At 62.2% G+C, this 22,134-nt stretch overlaps 1 protein-coding gene across 1 annotated transcript; it reads left to right on the top strand.

The window, feature by feature from the left end:
* The first annotated feature begins 728 nt into the window (after window positions 1-728).
* PTCH2 (patched 2) lies at window positions 729-21,759 on the top strand. Its single transcript, XM_057425848.1, is given in 26 exon segments — window positions 729-798; window positions 801-922; window positions 924-1,019; window positions 1,235-1,427; window positions 11,288-11,477; window positions 11,601-11,670; window positions 11,897-11,988; window positions 13,884-14,079; window positions 14,175-14,296; window positions 14,681-14,828; window positions 15,057-15,188; window positions 15,270-15,425; window positions 15,550-15,642; window positions 15,728-15,853; window positions 15,933-16,051; window positions 16,602-17,007; window positions 17,094-17,406; window positions 17,656-17,798; window positions 17,888-18,068; window positions 18,601-18,884; window positions 19,391-19,528; window positions 19,660-19,802; window positions 20,079-20,178; window positions 20,580-20,825; window positions 20,987-21,400; window positions 21,502-21,759. Coding segments are annotated over 25 exon segments (4,293 nt in total). The 3' UTR covers window positions 21,502-21,759.
* Window positions 21,760-22,134: the final 375 nt, after the last annotated feature.

Consider the following 22,134-nt stretch of genomic DNA (forward strand, 5'->3'; position numbering starts at 1 on the left):
GGGGCTGCCTGTCCCTTGGGGTGGCTATAGAGGGCTGCCCAGCCCTTGGGGGATGGAGGTAGAGAGGTACCAAGCCTTTAGGGGTGCTGTCTATCCCTTGGGAAGTTGTTATGGGAAGATGAATGGCCCTCAAAGGGATACCTGGTCCCTGGGGTGGCTATGGGGCATCTGCCCAGCACTGGGGGGCATAGAGGGGGAATGCCTGAACCGTGGAGGGTAGCTATGGGGGATGCCCATGCTTGTGGAGGCACTAGGGGTGCACACCCTGCCCTTGGGCCACCCTTGGGCACCATGTCCACCCCTTGGGGCATCTCCTTGCAGGGTACCTGTGGCAGGAGGACATTCATCCCTCGGGGGTGTCTATGGGGGGATGCCCCACTTGTGGGGTTCTCACCCTTGGGGGGTGCTGCCCACCCTCGGGGTGCTTGCATGGGGACGCCCACCCCCGGCGGTGCCTGTGGGGGGGGGATACCCTGCAGATGGGCTTTGCTGGGGGACGGGGGGGGGGTGTGGGGTGACCTGGGGGGTGCCGGGGTGGGGGGGGGGGGGGGGGGGGGGTCCATTTCCCGCGGTGGCCGGCACCCCCCCCGCGGCGGGGCCGTGCGGGGCTGGGGGGGGGGGGGGGGGGGGGGGCGGTGGCGGGGGCGCGGGGCGGGGGGGGGGGGGGGGGGGGGGTTACCGCCGTGTGTGGCCGCCGGCGGCGGGCGCGCCGTTGCCTAGCAGCGGTGATGGGCGCTGCCGCGGCGGCGGCGGCCAATGGGAGCGGCGGCGGCGGCGCGGCCCCGGCGCCCCCCGCCCCCGCCTCCCCTTTAGAGGCGCGGCGGGCGGCGGGCGGCACAGAGCGCTCCGCATCGGCACCGCGCTGCTCCGGCACCGGCACCGCCGCGCGCATGGGGGCCGCCGCGCTCGGCCCCACATAACGGGGGTTGCCCAGCCCCGCCAGTGGCCCCGCCATGCCGGCAGAGCCCCCCCGCGCCGCGCCGCCGCTCCGCGCCGCCCGCCGCAAGCCGCTGACCGAGGTAAGGGGCGAGCGTCGCTTGGTACCGAGGGGGGCTCCGATGCTGGGGGTGGGGGCGCGGAGCCGCTGCGGGTACCCCCGTGTGCCCCTCGGCTCGGGGACCGCCAGCGTCGCGGGTGCCGGAGGGCTCCCGGCCGCGCTCCGCAGCACACGGAGCATCCCGCCCGGCTGCGGGGTCGCCGTTATCCCCCATCCTGATCCTTGCCCTCTCTCCAGGGCAGGGCCCTGGGCCAAAGGGCCCCGCTGTGGCTGCGGGCCCGCTTTCAGGCGCTGCTCTTCGCCCTGGGCTGCCGGATCCAGCGGCACTGCGGGAAGGTGCTCTTCGTGGGGCTGCTGGTGTTCGGGGCTCTGGCCGTGGGGCTGCGGGTGGCCTCCATCGAGACCGACATCGAGCACCTCTGGGTGGAAGGTAAGCGCGGCCCCGCGGGCTCGTCCGTCCGTGGGAACGGTCCCGCTCCCGGTCTTGGCTTTGTCCCTCTGCGAGGCGCGGAGGTGCGGGGCCGGCCCGGAGGCAGGTGACAGCGCGGGAGAGGGGCCGGGAGGAGGATGAGGATGGTGATGATGCCGTCGGGCGTCCCGCGAGTGGGCCCGGGGAGGACGCGGCCGTGGGTGCCCGTGATCACGGGTCTCGTCCGCGCGGCCGCTCGGTGCTTGGGGAAGGGACCCTCACGCGTGTGTCCCGGCGGGGTCCCCGCTCCGGCGGACACGGCCTTTGGCGTCCCCACGCGTGGACACCCCGTTCCCCGCGGGAACAGCCTCCGGAGCCCCGCACCGGGACAGACCCGGCGCCGCGGGGCTGCCGGTCCCGGCTGAGGACCCCCTGCCCAGCGGGGCCGGGGGGAGCGGGCAGGGTCAGGCAGGAGCAAATCCCCGTTTCCGAGTGGAAGCGGCTGATCCCCCCCTCCTTTGTTATTAATAACTCCAGCGTGGATTTTCTCTCCCTTCTCCCTGCAGCTCCCCGGTGCTGTGATTTGCTTGCTGTGTTTTTCCTTCCCGCTTTGGGGGTCCCATGAGGAAAGAGGGCGGGTGGGGAGGGGGCAGCACCCCGCATGGCCTCCCCCCTACATCCCTGCCAGGCCCTGCCGGGGGGGGGTCTCGCAGGCTGGGGTCCCCGCGGGGTGCTGTGCAGGGGCAGATGTTGCTCAGCGGAGGGGTGTCAGCCATCTTTGTGCGGGAGCGCTGCCTCCTCCCCCACGCCCCGCTCCCTGTGTGGTCCTCAGCTACTCTTGGATTTGGTTCAACAATAGAAGCAACTTTGCTCTCCCACCCCCTTTTTTTTTTTCCCTTAATTTAAAAAAACAGAGGAGCACTCGCTGCCTCGCTGCTCGCACACACGCACCCCTGCCCAGGAATGCCCGGCTCTCCCACCTGCTCCCCACTTCCCAAGGGTGCTTCTACGCGTGTCCCCCCCTCCTCTCCCCAGATCTTGTCTCCATCACCCTTTTCCTTTGCAACACGTAGCAGAGAAACCCAGTGATACCTCCCGGTCCGGCCGGCGTCTGAACGGTGGCTGCTGGAGGAGGGACGCGCTCCTGCCGTGGTTCCCTAGCTCCGGGTCGTGGCTCCGGCTCCATCGGGTTTTTATTGTGCTTTTGGGGTTGCAAGGAGTCGGTGTTCTGTGCAACCGCGGCCGGAGGCAGGGAAGCAGCTGTGGTTGTTCCTGTTTGGAGGGGGAACAGGACTTGTGGTGCATGGGGAGGGAAGCGGGATGGGGAAGGGGCCGAGCCTGGGGATGGTTGGAAGTGCCCAGAAACCCGGCTTTTCTTGCACACACTTTCTGTGCCCACCGTGCTTCCCTGCTAGCATGGGTGCAGCCGGGAGGGACTGTGCCTGCTGTTGGGGGATATTCCTCCCATGCTGTAGTGTGGCTGTAATGTAGGTACTGGGGCCTCTCTGAGGAACTGGGTCTTTCTCATGATTGGGGCACTTTCTTTGGTGTCAGGGGGTGGATTTATTTTACCCTACAGCAAAACACCACTGACCTGGGGTGTCCTGCCCCTTCCTGGGTGATGGTGCACTGAGGTCTGCATGCGGACCCTGCTCTGGATCTGTAGTGCCTGGGGTGCAGATGGTGTATGATGCCGAGGGTGCTGCTCAGGGCACCCCTTTGGCCTTCCCAGCAGAGCTTTTCTCCCAGGAGCATGGACTTGGGGCTGACCCCTCTGTGCCTTGCTCCTGGGTGGCACGGCCCCAGTGTGCTCAGGGAGGCTGTTGTCAGGCGTTGGCACTACCTGCGACCACCAAGGATGATGTGGCTTTAGTCCTGCAGGGTCCCTGATGGGCATGCGTGGGTCAGGATGTGGAAGGAAGGTTTGCAGTGGCTCTTTCAGTTTCGTGTATCAGCTGTGGGGCTGCCTCCCTTCCCCATAACCATCTGTGGGTCCTTTCCTCTCTGCTGGCCTGTGCTTCTGCGTTTTCTGGTAGATCAAAGCCTTCCCTGGTGTCTTTGGGTGTACCGAGCTTTCCCTGGTCTCTGCACCCTGTCCTGCTGGTGTGGGGACGGGTGTTATCAGGGGGCAGGAGGGCTTGGGCTGCCCCTCGGGAGCAGAGCACAATTTCCCAGGCTGTCCGTTTGGATCCGGACCACTTGAAGCTGTCTTGGTACGTTCTCAGCCACCACTTTCTGCTGTCCCTGGGTGTGCAGCAAGGTGGCTTGTGTGAGTGTCCCTCTGCAGTGCTCCTGGTACTGCTGTGTCAGGTCAAGGGAGTGCAGCTCTTACAAAGCTGGTGCCCCATCAGCCTGGCCCTAAAGCTTTGGATCCCCAGGGTGCCAGGGGATGCGTATTCCTGCCCTCTCTGGGCATGTGTGAGGAGATGTTTGCAGGAACATGGTCCATCCCAGCCTAAGGCAGTGATGCAGGGTGTCTTAAGGGGCAGGGCCTATGTGCAGAGAGTCCTGGTCCTATCATCCTAGGCCAGTAGGTCTCAGCTCAGAGGCAGGGTGGTTGAGGATTTCAGGAAGCCTCTGATGATGCCCTGAAACTGGCCTGTACCTGACCACTTGCCTTTGCCTAGCCAGGCTGAGGGATGTGGATTGGTGATGCTCCAGCCCAAACCACCTCACCTGGGTGAGGTCCAAACCCTGCAGGAGCAGAGCATGACCCTCTTCAAGGTTGTCCCTGCTTCAGGCTGAGCTCAGCCCTCCCCGCTGGGGACCTGGTGGGAAAGGAGCTGCTTCCCATGAGGACACCATGCTGCTCTCCGCACCACTACAGGAATAGGATGAGCATCCCTGCTTTGGCCCCATCGCTGGGGTCAGCACTGAGAGCATGCTGATGGCAGGTCCCCCCTGAGCCTGGGTTGTGACCCCAAACACCGTGGGAAAGTGCAGGCTCCCCTGTCCTAACCCAGGGGCTGTCCTCAGCCCTGGGGGGATGCTTGCAGTGTCCTGGGGTGATGCCTGACCTGCATCCCTGTTGGGGAGATGGAAGGCGGCCATGTCACCCTATAAATTGGGCTTGCCTATGGAAATGTTCAATTAGGCTCCTCCGAAGCAATTAGGCACTCGGAGGCTTTGAAACCCTGGCTAGCAGTAAGTGTTGAGTTACCTCTGGACACCTGGCAGCTGTTCCCTGCTCTCCCAGGGTGTCTGCAGGGCCAAGGGGCCGGGGTGGTGAGCTCCGGGCAGGCAGAGCCCTGGGTGGTGAATGGGTCTGCCTGATTTATAGCGCCCAGGGCTGGTTCAAAGGAAGGCCGGGTTAATTCCTAACCGGAACAGCCCAGCGCCCCGCGCAGCCGTCGCGCTCTCAAAGAGCTGATGAGTCTCCTCGGAGAAGACCCTGTTGCTTTGCTGGAGGGGTAAGGGACACCCCGAATGTTCTGGTGGGATGAAATGGGATGCGGGATATGGGGGTGAGTGGAACTTGCCGCCTCGGTCCCAGCTTGGACCATGAAGCTGAGACACCCTCAACCCCCTTGGCAATAGTTTTTGGCCTTTCTTGACCTCAGCAACAGGGCTTGACACAGGGTGTCCTTTCCCCAGCACCCAGGGCAGGGTTGAGGTGCAGCCTGGGGCACCCCCTATAGCAAGGGCAAGCAGCAGGGGAGACCCTGGCTGGCTTTGTCTTTGCAGAGAGAGGGCCATCGGGGATGGGAAAGCCACAACAGAAAGCTAAAGATGGGTATTCAGTGCCTTCCCCACCCTGCCTCTGCCCTAGGGAGACCCTCTGTGGCTCCTCTTCTGAGCCATTGTCCCCACTGTGCATTGTAGGACCCACAGGGAAGTATGGGCAGCAGTTGTGGGGGGAGCAGGGTGCCGTGGCCATTCCTGGGTGGGCACGGGGAGAGGTGGGTGGTCCTGGCTGCCGGCGGGTGGGTTTTGTGGGGCGAGATGTTGAGGCAGGGGCTGAGAAAAGAGATGGCAAAGCCAGGCTGTGGGGCTGGAGGGCTGTGTGGGGCTGGTGCTGGTAGCATGGGGGCTCTGATGGCAGCTTGTGTCTGTGGCTGAGGCAGCGAGATTCCTGCCGGTATCTGGCCTGAGCCAGCCTTGAGCCCAATAGGTGGCTCCCAGGCTGCCACGTCCCCACTTGGTCCCCAGATGAGCATCCTATGGGTTTGGGGTCCCCACTCAGGGCACAAGTGACACAGGTATTGCCCCACAGGGAGGGAAGGGGCAGCCCTGGGCACCCTCCTGCCCGGCCTGGTAGGGTTTTTCCTTTGGGATTCCACAGCCCTCTCCATTCGCAGCGTGTGGGCATCCTTGGGGTCTCTGTGCCCCCATCTTGGTGGGCTCGGGGGAGTGAGGGGCAGCAGGGGCATTGCTGCCATAGAGTAGCAAGGTCCCTGTTATCCCCAAAACCCGCCTGCCTGGCTCTGCCCTCTGCTCCAAAGCGCCTTTTCCCTCCCAGCCCAGCTGGCTCAGAAAGGACCTTTCTTTCCACGGGGAGGGCTCAGTCCCCAGCCCGCCCAAAGATGGGGCACAGGCAGTTCGCCTTTATTTATTTATCTTGGGGAGGCGAGCGCGAAACCTCTGGCTTTTCCTTTTCCCTTCCTTGACAGCTCGGTCATCTTTTTCGGGCTGGAAAATCTTGCTAATTAACCCGAAGAGACTGGGAGGCTCTTTACAGATGGCTGTGGCTTATCTGCCCCTATCCATTTTGCTTTGCTTTTCAACTTATAGACACGGGTTCTTTTTATTTCCTAGAAAGTGGGGTTTTTTTTGTTTTTTTTTTTTTTTGCTTGCGTGCTTTTTGTGTTTCTATTTTATCTCTAAACTCACCCATATTCCCCGACTTGGGGAGGGGGCTCTTTTTTCGCGTTTTAAATGTGATTTGGTGGCTGGGAGGGGGCAGCGGCAGGGCCCGAGAAGAGGGTTTTATTATCTGCCTCTCCCTCGGGCCTGGAAAAGTGGTCTGAGTTCAAAAAATTCATTTCTTGCCTGAATGAAGCCAGCAATGTGGAAAAATTTCACCATTCAGAGGGGGATGAATGTATGTTTCAACCACACATTAAGTGACATTAGCAAGCAGTGGAGTGCCTAATGTGGCCATTTTTCACAGCAGCCAACAGAGGGGGTGATTAGCATAATTAGTACAGGCAGCCCTATACATATGGAAATGGCAAATGCCTAAATGCCAACACCAGTGGAAATTTATGTCAATGCTGACAGGAGTCTTAGCGGTGAATAGTTCCCAACTGAATCCCCTCTCTCTCCCCCCCCCACCCCCCTTATTTTTACCCCCCTTCTTTTTCGGGGGTCGCTCTGTCCCCTCCCGGCTGCCCCCCTCTCCGCGCTGGGAACCGCCGCCCCGCGATTTGGGGTAATAAAGACATTAATTTAGCTTCGCCCTTAAACAAAAGGGGTTTGGCCGGGGCCGGCGGCTGCGAAGCTGGCCCCAAACGGGCCCTTTCAGCCCCTTTACCGCTGGCTTTTTGAAGGCATCCCCCCCTCTTCTGCCGCCCCTCTTGACTTAGCCGGGAGCCCCTTCGGTGGGGCCGGGTTTGGCTGGAGGCGCCGGAGCAGCGGTGAGAGACCTCGTTCATCCCTCACGGCTGCTGGGGACACCCATCTGCCACCCACCTACCCCCCTTCCCCAGGGCCAGCCCCGCTCCGTGGGGTGAATGGGGCCGGGAGGACGTGTTTTGACAGGACGGGGCCGCGGGGCTTTTGGCGAGGCCGGCGGTAGCGGCCGGGACAGGTAAAAATGGCTCTTTCAGCGTGCCCTGGGCGAGACTTCCTCCGGAGCAGCATGGGTCCTTTCACTGCCTCCCTAATCCAGCTAATCCGCCCCAAAACACTTTGAAGGTGGCCTCTGGCTTGCGCGCAGCTCAGCACGGGGAAGCGGACGGCTGAGGGATGCTCGGGGCGGTGCCTCGGGAACCCTTCCCGCTGGGATGTGGGATGGCGCAGGGGATGTGGGATGCTGCTGACATCTCTCTGATGCCCTTGGGGGCTTTAATCGCGTAGGGGTGGGTGAATCTGCCAGTGGATGCACGCAGTCTGTGCTGCAGCATGGCTCAACAGGCTGGTGTTTGCCGCCGTGGGTGCCCCTCGTTGCAGTGGGGAGGGTGCTGCAGAGGGGGGTCTCCACGGGGATGGCTTTTGCCAGGGCATCTTGGCATGACCTTGCCCCTCTCTCAGCTGTGGGCTTTAGCAGGGATTTGTAGCCCTGGCATTAGGATGTTGTGCTGTGGAAATGGAGATGCTCCCCAGGGGACCCCCAGCTCTTCCCTAACTGAGGGGGGCACATCTGGAGATGGGGTCAGGCTGGCCCAGGGATAAAGGTGAAGCATCCCCCATGTACCAGTTGAATGTGGGATTTACCACATCCTGTAGTCCCGTTGCACCAGGCAGGAGAGCAGGGCCTGACTTTTGGAGGCCAAGCAAGGACATGTACCCAGGTGTGCTCCCTCCCTGCCACTCTGCCCTTGGGTCCAGGTCACCCAAGCAGTGGTGACTGCTGCTGGCAATGCCAAAGACCCATCTGCAGAGTGGTGGCACTGGTGTTGACCACAGACTCCACCCACCCTTGGGGGACATGGAGTGGTCCTTGTGGTCCTTGCAGCAGCATGTGTCTCTCTGGGGGACATCAGTGCCTCTCTGAGGCCCCCAGCACCTCCCATGGCCCTCCTTTACCTCCAGCCCCTTTGCCCTTGTCAGGCAGGGATGGCTTGGTGTGGGGCTGGCAGCCTGCCCTGACCCACTGCCCTCCTGGTGCTGCCCAGGCACACTGCTCCAGACCCATAGGTGCTTGGAGACAGGGTTCCCATGGGGTTTGCCCACCTCCTGCCCTGGGTAAGCATGGTGGGATGTCCCCTTGCTACCATGCCAGGTGGGTGGCTGCATCAGCCCTGTGCTGGGGGGCTTGCATGTGTGCCAGGAGCACCATGACCTGGTTCTTCTGACTTGGAACCCTCTGAGCTGATAATGTGGGGTGCTGGCAGCCCCTTAAGGAAAGTGGGGTCAGCTTGGGTCAGACCCTTTCCTGGTAAGGGGGCAATGCAGGGGCTGGAGCTCTGTCTTGGCTGGGCTGCCCATAGCTGGAGGGTGTAGGGGGGAATGGCACTGGTCAGTCTTGGCACCCACCAATGCAACTGAGGGCACAAGCTGATCCCCCTGTGAGAGGGTGACCTGGCTGCAGTGCAGAGGCCATGGCTGTGGGTCCTGTGCCAGGAGGGCTGGGGGAGCAGTGGCAGGAGGTGGCTCAGGCAGGGTGGCCAGGAAGGGGCAGGGAGGCTCCTCCTCTGCTCTGTAATTTTGTGGTGGATGCTGTAATTACGGGGATGGCTCCCCTGGTGTGGCCCATGGGGAGGAGGCAGCCCCACACCAGCCCCCATCCCCTCCCTGCCACCCGCTGTCCCCACTTGGGCACAGTGGGAGCCTGCTTTTTACCCCTGGTGTTTGGGGTGTGGGTGACATTGGGGTCCCATCCACCCTGCAGCCCACACTGCTGCATGTATAGACCGTGTAAACCCTCCCCAGCCAGTGGTACCCAAAGCAGTGCCTACCCCAGGGAGGATGCTCGGGCTGCCCCCAGGCCCACTGTGGGCTTCTGGGGGGATGTTGATGTCACTTTGCCCAGCATAAGGATCCAGGGGGATGACTCCAAACCCCACTGAGGAGCGGAGCGGGCTGTAATAAGCATGGCTGGGGCGTCTGATTGGAACCAGAGGGCCCTTTGCATGAAAAAGCCAAACGCTCCCTTTGTTAATTGGGATTACAAAAAAGAAGAAGAAGAAGAATTTACATACAGTTCCTCATTACGGTGCCCATTGTTGGTATCGGGGAGGCCCCCTCCCCGGGCCGGGGGGCTGCGTGCGGTGTGGGGCGTCTCACCCCGCTCCCGGGCCGGCCGGCCGGCGGGTGCGCGCCCGTTTGAAGTGTCCTTGGCAGCCCTGTGTGCGCTGCCTTGTCTTTTCATGTTGCTCTTTGGTTAATTAGGGTGTTGGAATTTGAGGCTTCCTCACAGCCTTTGAAGCTTGCTGACGGCTCGCAGTGCCCTGTTCCAAATTAACACTAATTACAAGGGACGGCTTTTTATTTTCTCTCTTCTCTTTATTCCCCCCCCCCCCCCCCTTAATTTTTCGGGGGGCTCCCCCTTACTCCACGCTTACAGATGTGTGGCTCCTCCCGTGCTGGGTGGAGATGCCCGTTGGGCACAGCAGGATGCGTCCCTTGGGAATGGCGGTGATGCTGAGTCGTCCGTCCCCCCGTCCCCCCCCCCCGTGGCCACGTCCCACCACCCACCCGGGTTCAGCATGGGTGGCACGGCTGAGATCAGAGCAGCTCGGTACACCTCCTGCCCGACCTCCCAGCCTGCTGGGAAGGGGATGGGTGTCCCATTCCCTGCCACCTCCCAGTGACACCCACCCTCCCTGTGTCCTCATCCCCTCGCCCCGGGCGCTGCTGTCCCCTCTGACACACACACAAAGGCCGTGTCCGTGTCCCCCCCTCCCTGGCCCTGGCACAACCTCTATCCCAACTGGCATCTGATGGACACCAGCTGCTCCCCAGCCCAGCCAGGAACAATAAAGACGCTTCCCCCTCCCCGTTCCCAAAAAGCAGGGAAAAAAAAAAAAAAAACACCAAAAAACACCAACCCATATAATAAGTCATTAAAAGGGAAGATTCTGCTCTTTATTTGTGGTCTCGCTCTGGCCTCCTCAGTGCTGGCGGGGGGCCAGGCCCGCCGGGGCTCCCGCCTCTTGCTGAGGGAGCGTCCCAGTGTGGATGAATCCTGACCCCCCCCCCCAGCACCCAGGGCAGGGCAAGAGCCGGCCTCCCTCCCGCCTGCAGCTCTGCCTTGGGATCTGTCCAGCACCAGGCACCCTAGGGTGTCCCTGGTGGGTGGCAGTGGGGGGGGGCTGCATGAAAGCATCCCCCTGCTCCAGGCAGGGGGCGGGAGCAGGGCGGTGGGTATTGCGTTTGGTAGGGGGAGTCTTGGGATTGGTCTCCCACCCTCCTCTGGGCTGTGTCGTGCCCCCTTTGCTGTGCCAGGAGGGATGGGAGCCCCTTTTTGGATGGGAATGGCTGTCCCTGGGATGCTGCTCTGCATGCAAAAGGCCATACAGGGTTTGATCTCAGCCCCAGCCGTGCTGGCCGGGAGCAGATTTCTCTTCCATGCTGAGGCAGCTGCAGATGAAGTCTGTGGCTTCTCCCGGAAACCTCTGCCGTGCTTGGAGCAATCCTGCTCCATCAGGGACAGATCCGAGAAGGGTCCTGCAGAGCTCCCCAGCACTGCATCCCTCCCCTGTCCCCAGACCCCTGCTGGGGCAGCCTGCACCTGCAAGGCTGGGGGTGCCCGCCTTTCCCTGCACCCATTCCCTGGCCAAAACACTGCTCACCTTGGGGTGCCAGAGAAGAGCTGGGCATGGATGGGGTGGGGTGTCCCCAGTTCTGTTTGCTGCATTGAGGCTGGTTGCGTTTGGCATCTGCAGCACCCACCACAGCACACGGGTGGGAGCGGGCAGGATGCTCCCCATCCGCTTCACCATCCATCCATCTGTGGGGTTTTTTTCCAGGAAAAGCAAAACCAATGAGCTGCTGTGGGGCTGGAAATACCTGTTTTGGTGGGAAGGGGCGTGCCTGGTCCACTGCAGGCTGGGGTGCTCCCTGCTTGGGTCCCCTGGGTGCAAGCACCCAGAGGATGCAGCAGTTGGGTAACCCCATGACAAGAAGTCCCCCCGAGTTAATGTGGCACCATCTGATACTGTGGGGCCTCGGTCCTGCCTGCCCCTTTCCATGGGCATCCTGATGGGCCGGACAGGTTGGTGGGATGGAGGCTCTGCTCACCCTGGCACTGACTGGGCACGTCATGGTCCCCTCCGCAGCGGGCAGTCGGGTGAGCCAGGAGCTACGCTACACCAAGGAGAAGCTTGGCGAGGAGTCCGTCTACACGTCCCAGATGTTGATCCAGACCCCAAAGAGGGATGGGGAGAACATCCTGACGCAGGAGGCCCTGCAGCTCCACCTCGAGGCGGCCCTGGCCGCCAGCAAAGTCCAAGTCTCGCTGTACGGAAAGTGAGTCCGGCTCCGGACAGGGTGGGGACAGGGACCCCCACTGTGTCCTGCGTGCCCCACTGCCCCTTGCTGTGTCCTCTGTGGGGTGATGCCCGTCCTCAGTTCCACTTCCTGCCTTTCCAGATCGTGGGATTTGAACAAGATCTGCTACAAGTCGGGTGTCCCCATCATTGAGAATGGCATGATCGAGAGGGTGAGTGCTGGGTATGGTGTGGTCCCCCATGGAGCCCCCCCATAGGGGTCAGTCCCTCAAGAAACGGGCTGTGGTGGGGATGGGATTTACGAGCCCCATGTGCTGCAAAGGCACTGCCACCTCCATGGGGAGGGTGCAGGTTTGGGCAGCGCAGCAGGGCTGGGAGGGTGGACCAGAAGGGTCCTGATCCATCCCTGCTGACCCCTTGCATCTCCTCCTCCTCCAGATGATAGAGAAGCTGTTTCCCTGCGTGATCCTGACGCCCCTGGACTGTTTCTGGGAAGGCTCCAAGCTGCAGGGAGGATCAGCCTACCTCCCGTGAGTGCTGGGGCTGCCCTGGGGACTGTGGCTGGGACCAGGGGCTGGGGTGCCTTCCAGGGGGCTGTGCTTGACCTCTCCATGCAGCTTGGCCCTGCTCCCCTAAGGTTCCTCAGTGCTGCTGCTTGTCCTGCTCATCCCCAGGATGGTCCTACCACCATGGCTTGTCCTGCTGGATCAGCACCCCAGGGACAGGTCCTTGTCTTCATCAGCCTGGCAGGGCAGGAGCTGCCCATCCATCCTGTGCCGTGCCATGCCATGCCATCACAGCAGCCAGGGATGGGGATGCAGGGACAGAGGCTGTACCGCAAGCATGTCCCTGGGTTCTGCTCCCCTCCGGAGCACATTTTGGGTGCTACAGTGGTGAGAAGGCACCCACACTCCTGTGCTGTGCCTAAGGGGATAGGGCACACAGCATGCCCAGGGTGGGTGGTGGGTGACTCCCGGCCAGGTCCCCTTACCGCGGTGGTGGGGCTGGGGACCCTGGGCTGGGCAGGGGGGAGCTCCCCCCTGCATTCCTTCTGTTTACGCGTGTGTTTGTCCGGGAGAGCCGGGCGGCTTGTGCATTGTCAGCAAACGCAGCCCCGCGCTTTCTCATGCTAATGCTGCTCTGAAAGCTGCCCCTTGCCAAACAGATGAAATAGTGGCCTTATTCAGGCTGCTGCCGGACGGGAGGAGGGGGAAGGGGCCGCAGCATCCCCAGCCAGGACTGGGGGACCAGCTTTGCTCCCCCAAGAACTCCGGTTCTCCCCATCGCATCCTGGGGAGCAGCTGGGAGCGGGAGCGAGCGGCCCTGGGGTGGCTGTGCTGATAGGGATGCTGCAGGTATCACCCGCCGGGGTGGGCAGCATCCTGGGGCAGGGGTACATGGCAGGCAGGGTGGCACCAGTGACAGGCAGGGAGGCACCCGCAGCAGCGGTGGGACCCATCTCCCCTCGCACCCGGGTGAGTGGGTTCCCCGGGCGGGCACCCTGGCTGAGCACCGGCCAGCCCATGGGGACCCGTCCCCCTTTTTAACGCCGAGGGGTGAGCGGGGCGGGAGCTGGGAGAACAAAGAGCAGCAATCTATGGAAAGACAAAAGGATTTGCCCTGGCTCAGTGAAGCAAGCGAAAGCAGATAAAAGGGGCTCTCTTTGGAAGCAGCAGCAGCTCCGGTTGGTATGTGGGAATCTCGAGCGGCCGGCTCCGGCCCAGCCAGCCTTCATGAATTATTAGGCTGCGTTTCTCCCCAGAGCCCACACTTGCTCGGGGCTTTTTCTTCCCCTCTTTGGAGTGCTGGGCTGGGTTACTGGCTTTTTTGTGTGTCCTTTCTGTCTTAAAAAGAACTGAGTGAGGCTGGGAACTGGCCCCCGGCACCCTGGGCTGGGATGGAGGGAGCAGAGCATCCACAGGCAATGGAAAAGCCCTTTTTCCCGGGTATCCATGTTCCCATGGGGTCCTGCTGGACCCCTGTGTCCTCTCCTGAGCACCCAGAACGTCTGCTGAGCCCCAAACTGTCCAGCTTGGGGAGGTGCAGCAGGAAGGGCTGAGGGGGTGCAGGGAGCCCTTCCCTGCCTGCTCCCCTCTATCAAGATGTTAGCCCGCGGGCAGTAATCGGCCTGACTGCTCGCACAAAGCGGGGCCAGGCAGCGGGGCCGGCTCCCCCCGCTTTGTCCCAGCCTAACAGGATCAGGCATGCTACTTGACTCGGGGCACGGCCGCTGTGCCGCGCAGGGCACGGGGGATGCCGCAGGCGGCCCCAGGAGGGGATAAGGGATGCGCTGGGAATTGATGCTACTCCTCTGCATCCTTGCAGAGGCACCCCCGGGACTCATGGGATGGGGTGGCAGTCGTGGTGGTGGTACCACATGTGGGTTTGAGCATCCTGCATCACTCCGGTCCCGCTCTTTCCCCAGGGGCCGCCCAGACATCCAGTGGAGCAACCTGGACCCTCTGCAGCTGATGGAGGAGCTGGGGCAGTTCACATCCCTGGAAGGCTTCAAAGAGCTGCTGGACAAGGCAGAGGTGGGGCAGGCTTACATGGAGCGGCCCTGCCTGGACCCCCATGATCCCCAGTGCCCCCCAAGTGCTCCCAACAAGCAGAGCCAGCAGGTGGGTTACAGCCCGTGGGGACCTGGAGGGATGCAGGGGTTTGCTGCTCTCCCACCTGCCTCCCTGCATCCCTGACACCTCCCCTGCATCCGTAGAGCCCTGACATCCCAGCTGAGCTCTCAGGCGGCTGCCACGGCTTCTCCAGGAAGTTCATGCGCTGGCAGCAGGAGCTGATTTTAGGTGGTACGACCAAAGACTCCCAGGGCAAGCTGCTACGGTGAGAGCTGCTGTGGTGCGGGTCTCCTCAGGGCATGGTGTAGGGTCCCAGCTGCAGCACTCACCCCTGCGGTGGTTTGGGGTAGGGTTCCCTCATCCTCATCTTCATCCTCATCCTCATCCTCATGTGATGCCCACGGGCACCTGCCCTGGCTGCAGGAGGGGCTGTGGGGTTGTCTGGAAGAGCATGTGATGCTGATGAGTGTATGGGTCTGGCAAGTGGGGCAGTGCTTTGGAGCAAGGTGGGGATGATGGGGGGCAGGATGCCTGGGTCCTCCCCTGGGTGTCCGCAGTGGGACTGGGAGCCATGGGGTGGGGGATGGACCCATTCCTGCATCCCGGGGTGCTGCAGCCGGTCCCAGCGAGGTGCGTGCCTGTCCCCCAGCGCCGAGGCCCTGCAGACCATGTTCCTCCTCATGAGCCCCCGGCAGCTGTTTGAGCACTTCAAGGATGACTACGAGATCCATGACATCAGCTGGAGCGAAGAGAAGGCGGGCGCCATCCTGGAGGCCTGGCAGAGGAAATTCGTTGAGGTAGGCACCAGGAATGGCCCCCACGTGGGGCTGGGGCAGGGGTGAGCCTGTATGTGGCATCCCCCTGTGTCCAGGCTGTCGTGTGGCCATGGGTCCTGGCACCACCCTCTTGTGGTCCAGTGGGTCTCTAGGGACACTCAGTGGTGATGCTGATACCCTGTGGGCTCTGGGGGATGTAATGGGGAGCTGGGGGGTCCTGACTCGTCTAACGGGGTGCACCTCTGGCAGCTGGCACAGGACTCCATCCCACCCAATGCCACGCAGAGCGTCCATGCTTTCTCCACCACCACACTCAACGACATCATGAAGTCCTTCTCCGACGTCAGTGTCATCCGGGTGGCTGGGGGCTACCTCCTCATGGTGTGTATGCATGTCCCCTTCTCTGTCCTGCACCGTCCCTCCCTTGCCTCCCATCCCCACTAACCCACTGTGCTCTTCCAGCTGGCCTATGCCTGTGTCACCATGCTGCGGTGGGACTGCTCCAAGTCCCAAGGGGCTGTGGGCCTGGCTGGGGTCCTGCTTGTGGCTCTCTCCGTGGCCTCTGGCCTGGGGCTCTGCTCATTGCTGGGCATCTCCTTCAACGCAGCCACCACCCAGGTATGTGCTGGGGGAACAGCCAAGGTACCATGGGGCTGGTGGGACCCTGGGGCTGTTAGGGTGGCCGGGTCCCCTCCTGGGTGGTGGCCATGTCCCCTCTCAGTGACACCAGCTGCTCTGGCAGGTCCTGCCCTTCCTGGCCCTTGGCATCGGTGTGGATGACATGTTCCTCTTGGCTCACGCCTTCACAGAGACCAGCCAGCACATCCCCTTCAAGGTGAGCACCAAGCCCTGCCTGGGGGCCCCCTGGCTCCCTCCCATTTCCCTGCAGTCCCCATCACTCCCTCCCTCTGTCCCCACAGGAGCGAACGGGTGAGTGCCTGAAGCGCACAGGGACCAGCGTGGCTCTCACCTCGGTCAGCAACATGATCGCCTTCTTCATGGCAGCCCTGGTGCCCATCCCTGCCCTGCGTGCCTTCTCCCTGCAGGTAGGGCCAGGGTCCCTCTCGAGGGTGTGGGCAGGAAGGGCGGCCAGGCCCCACTCTGACATGTCCCCTTGCACCGCAGGCTGCGGTGGTTGTGGTGTTCAACTTTGCCATGGTGCTGTTTGTGTTCCCTGCCATCCTGAGCCTGGACCTGTACCGCCGGGAGAGACGTCGGCTCGACATCCTCTGCTGCTTCTACAGGTACCAGTGCCAGGCTGGCCACAATGGAGCAGACCCCGTGTTCACCCTTGTTCCTCTGCTTCAACATAACCTTCTACTGTCATAGAATCACAGAATGGTTTGGGTTGGAAAGGGCCTTAAGATCATCCAGTTCCAACCCCCTGCCATGGGCAGGGACACCTCACACTAGACCATGTCACCCAAGGGTCTGTCCAACCTGGCCTTGAACACTGCCAGGGATGGATGCCACTACCACTTCTTTGGGCAACCCATTCCAGTGCTTCACCACCCTTACAGTGAAAAACTTCTTCCTTAGATCTAACCTGAACTTCCCCTGTTTAAGTTTTAACCCGTTACCCCTTGTCCTATCACCACAGTCCCTAATGAAGAGTCCCTCCCCAGCATCCTTACAGGCCCCCTTCAGACACTGGAAGGCTGCTATGAGGTCTCCACGCAGCCTTCTCTTCTCCAGGCTGAACAGCCCCAACTTTCTCAGCCTGTCAAATTTACTCCAATCACCCCAAATTTACTCATCCTGTTCTTCCTTCTCTCCTTTCCTCTCTTCCCACAGCCCTTGCTCCTCACGGGTTATCCAAATCCAGCCCCAGGAGCTTGCTGACGCCAATGACAACCATGCCTGCCACCCATCCCCTTATGGTCACCCCGGCGTGGCCACCAGCACCCAGATCACCACCACTGTGCAAGCCTTCACCCGCTGCGACCCCTCGGGCCACCACGTCGTCACCGTCCTGCCACCCACCTCGCAAGTGTGCACCTCACCCGCCGTCCTCCTGCCCCCCACCGACCCCATGGGCTCGCAGGTTTTCGCCCCATCCAGCTCCACGCGGGACCTGCTGGCCCATATGGATGAGGCTAAGAGTGGAAGGGAATGTGTCCCGCTGCCCTTCTGCCGCTGGAGCCTCGCTGACTTCGCCCGCGAGAAGTATGCCCCGCTCCTACTGCGGACCCGGACCAAGGTGAGGTGGGGCTGGCCCCAAAGGCGCCACCCGGGGTGGGTTGTTGGCACAGGACCCTGCTTGACTCCCTCTTGCTGTCCCCACAGGCGGTGGTGGCAGTGCTGTTCCTGGCACTGCTGGGGCTGAGCCTCTATGGTACCACCATGGTGCACGACGGGCTCTACCTGACGGACATCGTGCCGCGGGACACCAAGGCGCACGCCTTCATCTCGGCCCAGTTCAAGTACTTCTCCTTCTACAACATGTTCATCGTCACCAAGGGTGGCTTCCATTACCCCGGCGCCCAAGCTGCCCTGCTCAGCCTGCACCAGGCCTTCAGCACCGTCAAGTACGTGGTGCGGGAGGACAACAGCGACCTGCCCAAGATGTGGCTCCATTACTTCCAGGACTGGCTGAGAGGTGAGGGACATCCCTGTTCCCCATGACCATCCCCCTGCCCAAGGACCCTCTCCCCAGCCTGCATGCTCCCTCCTGATCTGGGAATGTCCTCCCTGGGCAGGCTGGTCCCACGGCGTTCCCAGGGTGACTAGCAATGCCCTGGGGTTTCTGCATGCCCATCCCACCAGCACCATACTCCCTCGGGTACACGGGATGCTGTGCAGGGTGGCGTGCCCCAGGGGATTCTCACCCACCACACTGCATCCCCAGGGCTCCAGGCCACCTTCGACAGGGACTGGCAAGCCGGGCGCATCACCCACGATAGCTACCGCAATGGCTCTGAGGATGGGGCGCTGGCGTACAAGCTCCTAATCCAGACTGGCAACAAGAAGGAGCCCTTCAACTTCAATCAGGTGCGTAGGGACTGGGCTGGGGTGATTGGGCTGGGGACGATGCTGTGCCCACTGCTCAGCTCATTCCTACTCCTGCGCTCTCCTTGTAGCTGACCACGCGGCGGCTGGTGGATGAGAATGGCATCATCCCCCCTGACACCTTCTACATCTGCCTGACGGTGTGGGCCAGCAACGACCCCCTGGGCTTTGCTGCCTCCCAAGCCAACTTCTACCCACCGCCCCCCGAGTGGATCCATGACAAGTACGACACCACGGGCGAGAACCTGCGAAGTGAGTGAGCGCGGTGGGCTCCCCATGGCCCTTTCCTGCCTCCTGGCATCCCCCCTGCAGAGAGGACCCTGCTCCCTGCACCTTTCCTGCCCTGCAAGCATTCCCCCCTGAAGAGAAACCCCCACATCCCTCATCCCATCAGCATCCTCTGGTAGAGGAACTGTGCTGCTTCCTTATGCCCCGTGCTTGTCCCCGTCCACCCCACTGTGCATTCCCTGTACCCTTAGCATGCAGCAACAGGTCCCTGCTTCAGTCCATGAGCATCTCACTGCAAAGAAGCCCCTCCACTCTGCCCCACAAACATTGTCCTGTAGAGAAACCCCTTGCTCCCCATGACCCACTAACTCAGATGCATCCTGCTGGCAGAGAAACACCCTTGTCCTTGCTCCCAGTCCGCTCTGCACACGCTCCCCAGCCCTGTGGTACCCAGCCAGGCGTCAGGCTGCATTCAGGCTGCAGCAGTTGGGTGCCCCATGCTGCCTGCACTCCCATGCTGCCCATCCCCTCACACTGCTCGTGCTCTCCTCCCCAGTCCCTGCAGCCCAGCCACTGGAGTTCGCACAGTTCCCCTTCTACCTGAGCGGGCTGCGTCGCACGGCCGACTTTGTGGAGGCGATTGAGAGTGTCCGTGCCATCTGCCGAGAGGCTGCCCAGCGCCATGGGGTGCTGAGCTACCCCAGCGGGTACCCCTTCCTCTTCTGGGAGCAGTACATCGGCCTGCGCCACTGGTTCCTGCTGGCCATCAGCATCCTGCTGGCCTGCACCTTCCTCGTCTGCGCCCTGCTGCTGCTCAACCCCTGGACGGCTGGCATCATCGTGAGTACGCACCCTGATGCGTGGGGACAGGGGTGACCGGCCATGCTGCCCTCCTGATGGCAGGGACAGGGACATCCAGGCCTGCTGCTATCCCCCTGGGTGGCACTGCGGACCTGCTTCATGGGGATGGGGTGGACATGCACACCCTGTGTGAAAGGGGCACCCATGTGGAGGGATCAGGGACTTCAATGATGAAGAGAACATGTGGTGGGTACAGGGGTCTGGGGACATCAGTGCAGAAGAGGGTGAGGGAAACACCCATATGGACGTGGTGGTGAGTGGAGGCCTTATATGGAGGGACCAGGGGCACCCTTTATGAAAGGAATGTGTGTAGTAGGCAGGAGTTTGGGGAAATCCATGCAGAGATGGGTGAGGGACACTGAATAAAGGGAAAGGGGGCAGCAGGATGAAGGTGCCCTGTTGGGAGGGGTAGGATTGGGTATGTTGGGAGCAAAAGGGACAGCCAGTCAGAGCCACCCCTTACTGACCCCACCACCCCCTCCCAGGTCTCCATCCTGGCCATGATGGCAGTGGAGCTGTTTGGCATCATGGGCCTTATGGGCATCAAGCTGAGCGCCATCCCCGTGGTCATCCTCATCGCCTCGGTGGGCATTGGTGTGGAGTTCACCGTCCATGTGGCGCTGGTGAGCACAAGCAGACCCATGCCCAGTTCTCACTCTCTGGCACTCTCACCCCTTGCCCATGCGCTGATGGGGGGCCACATCACGTGTGGCACATGGGAACGAGCCCTGCGTGACATCCCCATCCCATGCAGGGCTTCCTGACGGCTGTGGGGAGCAGGAACGTGCGCTCAGCTGCAGCGCTGGAGCACACCTTCGCCCCTGTGATGGATGGAGCTGTCTCCACCCTCCTGGGTGTCCTTATGTTGGCTGGCTCCGAGTTTGACTTCATCATGAGGTGAGTGCCAGCGGGGATTAAACCAGCCCCTTACTTGCTGCCTGCCAAAAGCTTTGGCAGCGGAGGCTGGTGAGCGTGGCAGCCCCCTGGCTGGTGGTGGGGATATGGGGCAGCTGGTGCCGATGTGTCTTGCTGGGGGTACCTACCCCATCTTAAATGGAGGCTGGGGAGACATGGGGAGGTTACGGGGTGTGGTATAGGAAGCTGTGTTTGTGGTGGCATGGGGTTCGTGGTGGCTGTGCCCACTTATTCCCTCTGCCTTTGCTCCCTCCCCAGGTACTTCTTTGCGGTGCTCACCATCCTGACACTGCTGGGGCTGCTCAACGGGCTGGTGCTGCTGCCAGTCGTGCTCTCTGTCATCGGGCCACCCCCTGAGGTACAATGCCCCATCCCACCCCTACCTGTCCCTCCTCCCCACCCACCTCTCTTCATCCCCTACCACCCTTTACCCTGTCCCCCCTTCACCCTATACCCATCCTTGCCTTGTCCCAACCTCGCCTTGTCGCCACCTGAGCCCATCCCTCACCCTGTACCATCCTTGCTTTATCCCATCCTTTCCTTGCCCCACATCCAACTTGGCTCATTTCTGCTTGATCCCATTCCTGCCTCACCCCACACTCAACTCCCCCTATCCCTCCCTGACCCATTTGAACCCATCCTTGCTTCACCCTGTATTTCTATCACTCTACACATCCCTTACCCCCTATCCCTGCCACCCCACAGCCCTCCATCCCTGTATATTCCTTGTGCCTCTGACTCCATCCTCTCTCCCCCTAGGCATCCCTGGTGGATAACAGCCCCCGCCTGCCCCCGTCAGAGCCGGTGCCCCCATGCCTGGGCCCTGGGGGTCTCTATGTCCGCCGTGCCCCAGCCTGGCCTGCCACCTTCCCTGACCCCTCAGACACGGAGCACTACACAGAGGCCATGGGGCCGGGGAGCCCACGGGGGCCTTTCATTGTGCCCCCAACGCCAGCACACATCCTGCTGGAGGCCGGCAAGGACCCCAGCTTCCCCCGCATCACTGTAAGTACCTTTGCCCTCAATGGCATTACCATCTCCCTGGGAGAGGGTCATGGACAGAGCCAGGGGATGGGGTCTCATGGATCCCCGGTAGTGCTGGTGGGGTTGCCAGAGGGATGCTCAGCGTGGCTGGGGGTCCTCATGCTCCATGTCCTCCCATCCAGGTGCTGAAGCCCTATAAGGACAGCCCAGAAATCCAGGGAAAGAAGGAGGCTCCCGGCCAGCAGCCAGCACCCCCGTTGTCCTTCAGGGAGCCGTGCTCTATTCCACCCCGAGAGCACCCACAGCCCTGCCCGCCGGGTGCCCAGCCAGTGCCCCCCGGAGCCCTGCCTGCCTACAGCACCCATCTGCAGGGCCCTGCCGGCACCTACACCACCGTCACAGCCACCGCTTCGGTGACAGTGGCCCTGCACCCCACGCTGCCCGGCTCCTACCCCAGCTTCATCCCTGAGGGCTTCACCAGCAGCGAGCGGGACTGCCTGGAAGAGCCCAGCGTGCCCAGCACCAGCAGCACCACCATGCCCGACACCTTTGAGATGCAGAGCATGGGATGCCACGGGGTGGGCGCCCGGCGCTAGGTGAGCTGGGGACATGGGCACCCTACCCTAGGTTCATGCATGGGGATGCAGGGTGGGATTGGAGGGACCTGTCTGACCCCCATCATTCTCTCTCCCCACAGGTTGCTCCCCAGGCCCAGGAGGGTGCAGAGCGGGGTCGCCCGCATCGTGCTGCTAATCACCGGTGTGGCGATGCCCCCGGTCTCGGAGGACCGTGCCCCCCCCAGCAAAGGGGGTCAGCAGGGCAGGCTGGCACTTCTATGCAAGCTGTGTGCAGGCCATGCTGTGCCTGTGTGTCCCCAACCCGGGGCTGTGCCAATGGTGCCGCATCCCCTCACCCAGGGTTTGGGGTTACTATGCCCCGGGCTGTTTGCCCCCCACCCCCCCCCCCCCCGAAATGGAAGCACTAACCCCCCCCCACTCTGTTTCTGGAGCTGCTGGCAGGGCAGGCTCCATGGCCTGCCAGCTCCCCCCCTGTGGGGTCACTGCCTGCTCCCTGTCACCTCCTCCTGGGACCCCTCACCCAGGCCACAAGCTGGGGTGCCCCAACAGGGTGCTCTGATGCCCTGGGGTGCTGTGGGCAAGGCCTGGGGTGAGCACCCCCCCACCTTTATTTATTGCAAAGGGAAACTATCTATAGAGAGATATATATTTTTAAGCTTATTTTTAAAGATTTATTTCTCAGCCTATGGCCTCGCCCGGCTGCCCAGCCCAGGCAGAAAGGGGGGACACCCTTTGCCAGTGCAGTGGGAGCC

The sequence above is a fragment of the Pezoporus wallicus genome, unplaced genomic scaffold (assembly GCF_028554395.1).
Source record: "Pezoporus wallicus isolate ANWC-B61680 ecotype Strahan unplaced genomic scaffold, APGP_CSIRO_Pwel_v1 contig_13480, whole genome shotgun sequence".
Classification (NCBI taxonomy): Eukaryota; Metazoa; Chordata; class Aves; order Psittaciformes; family Psittacidae; genus Pezoporus; species Pezoporus wallicus.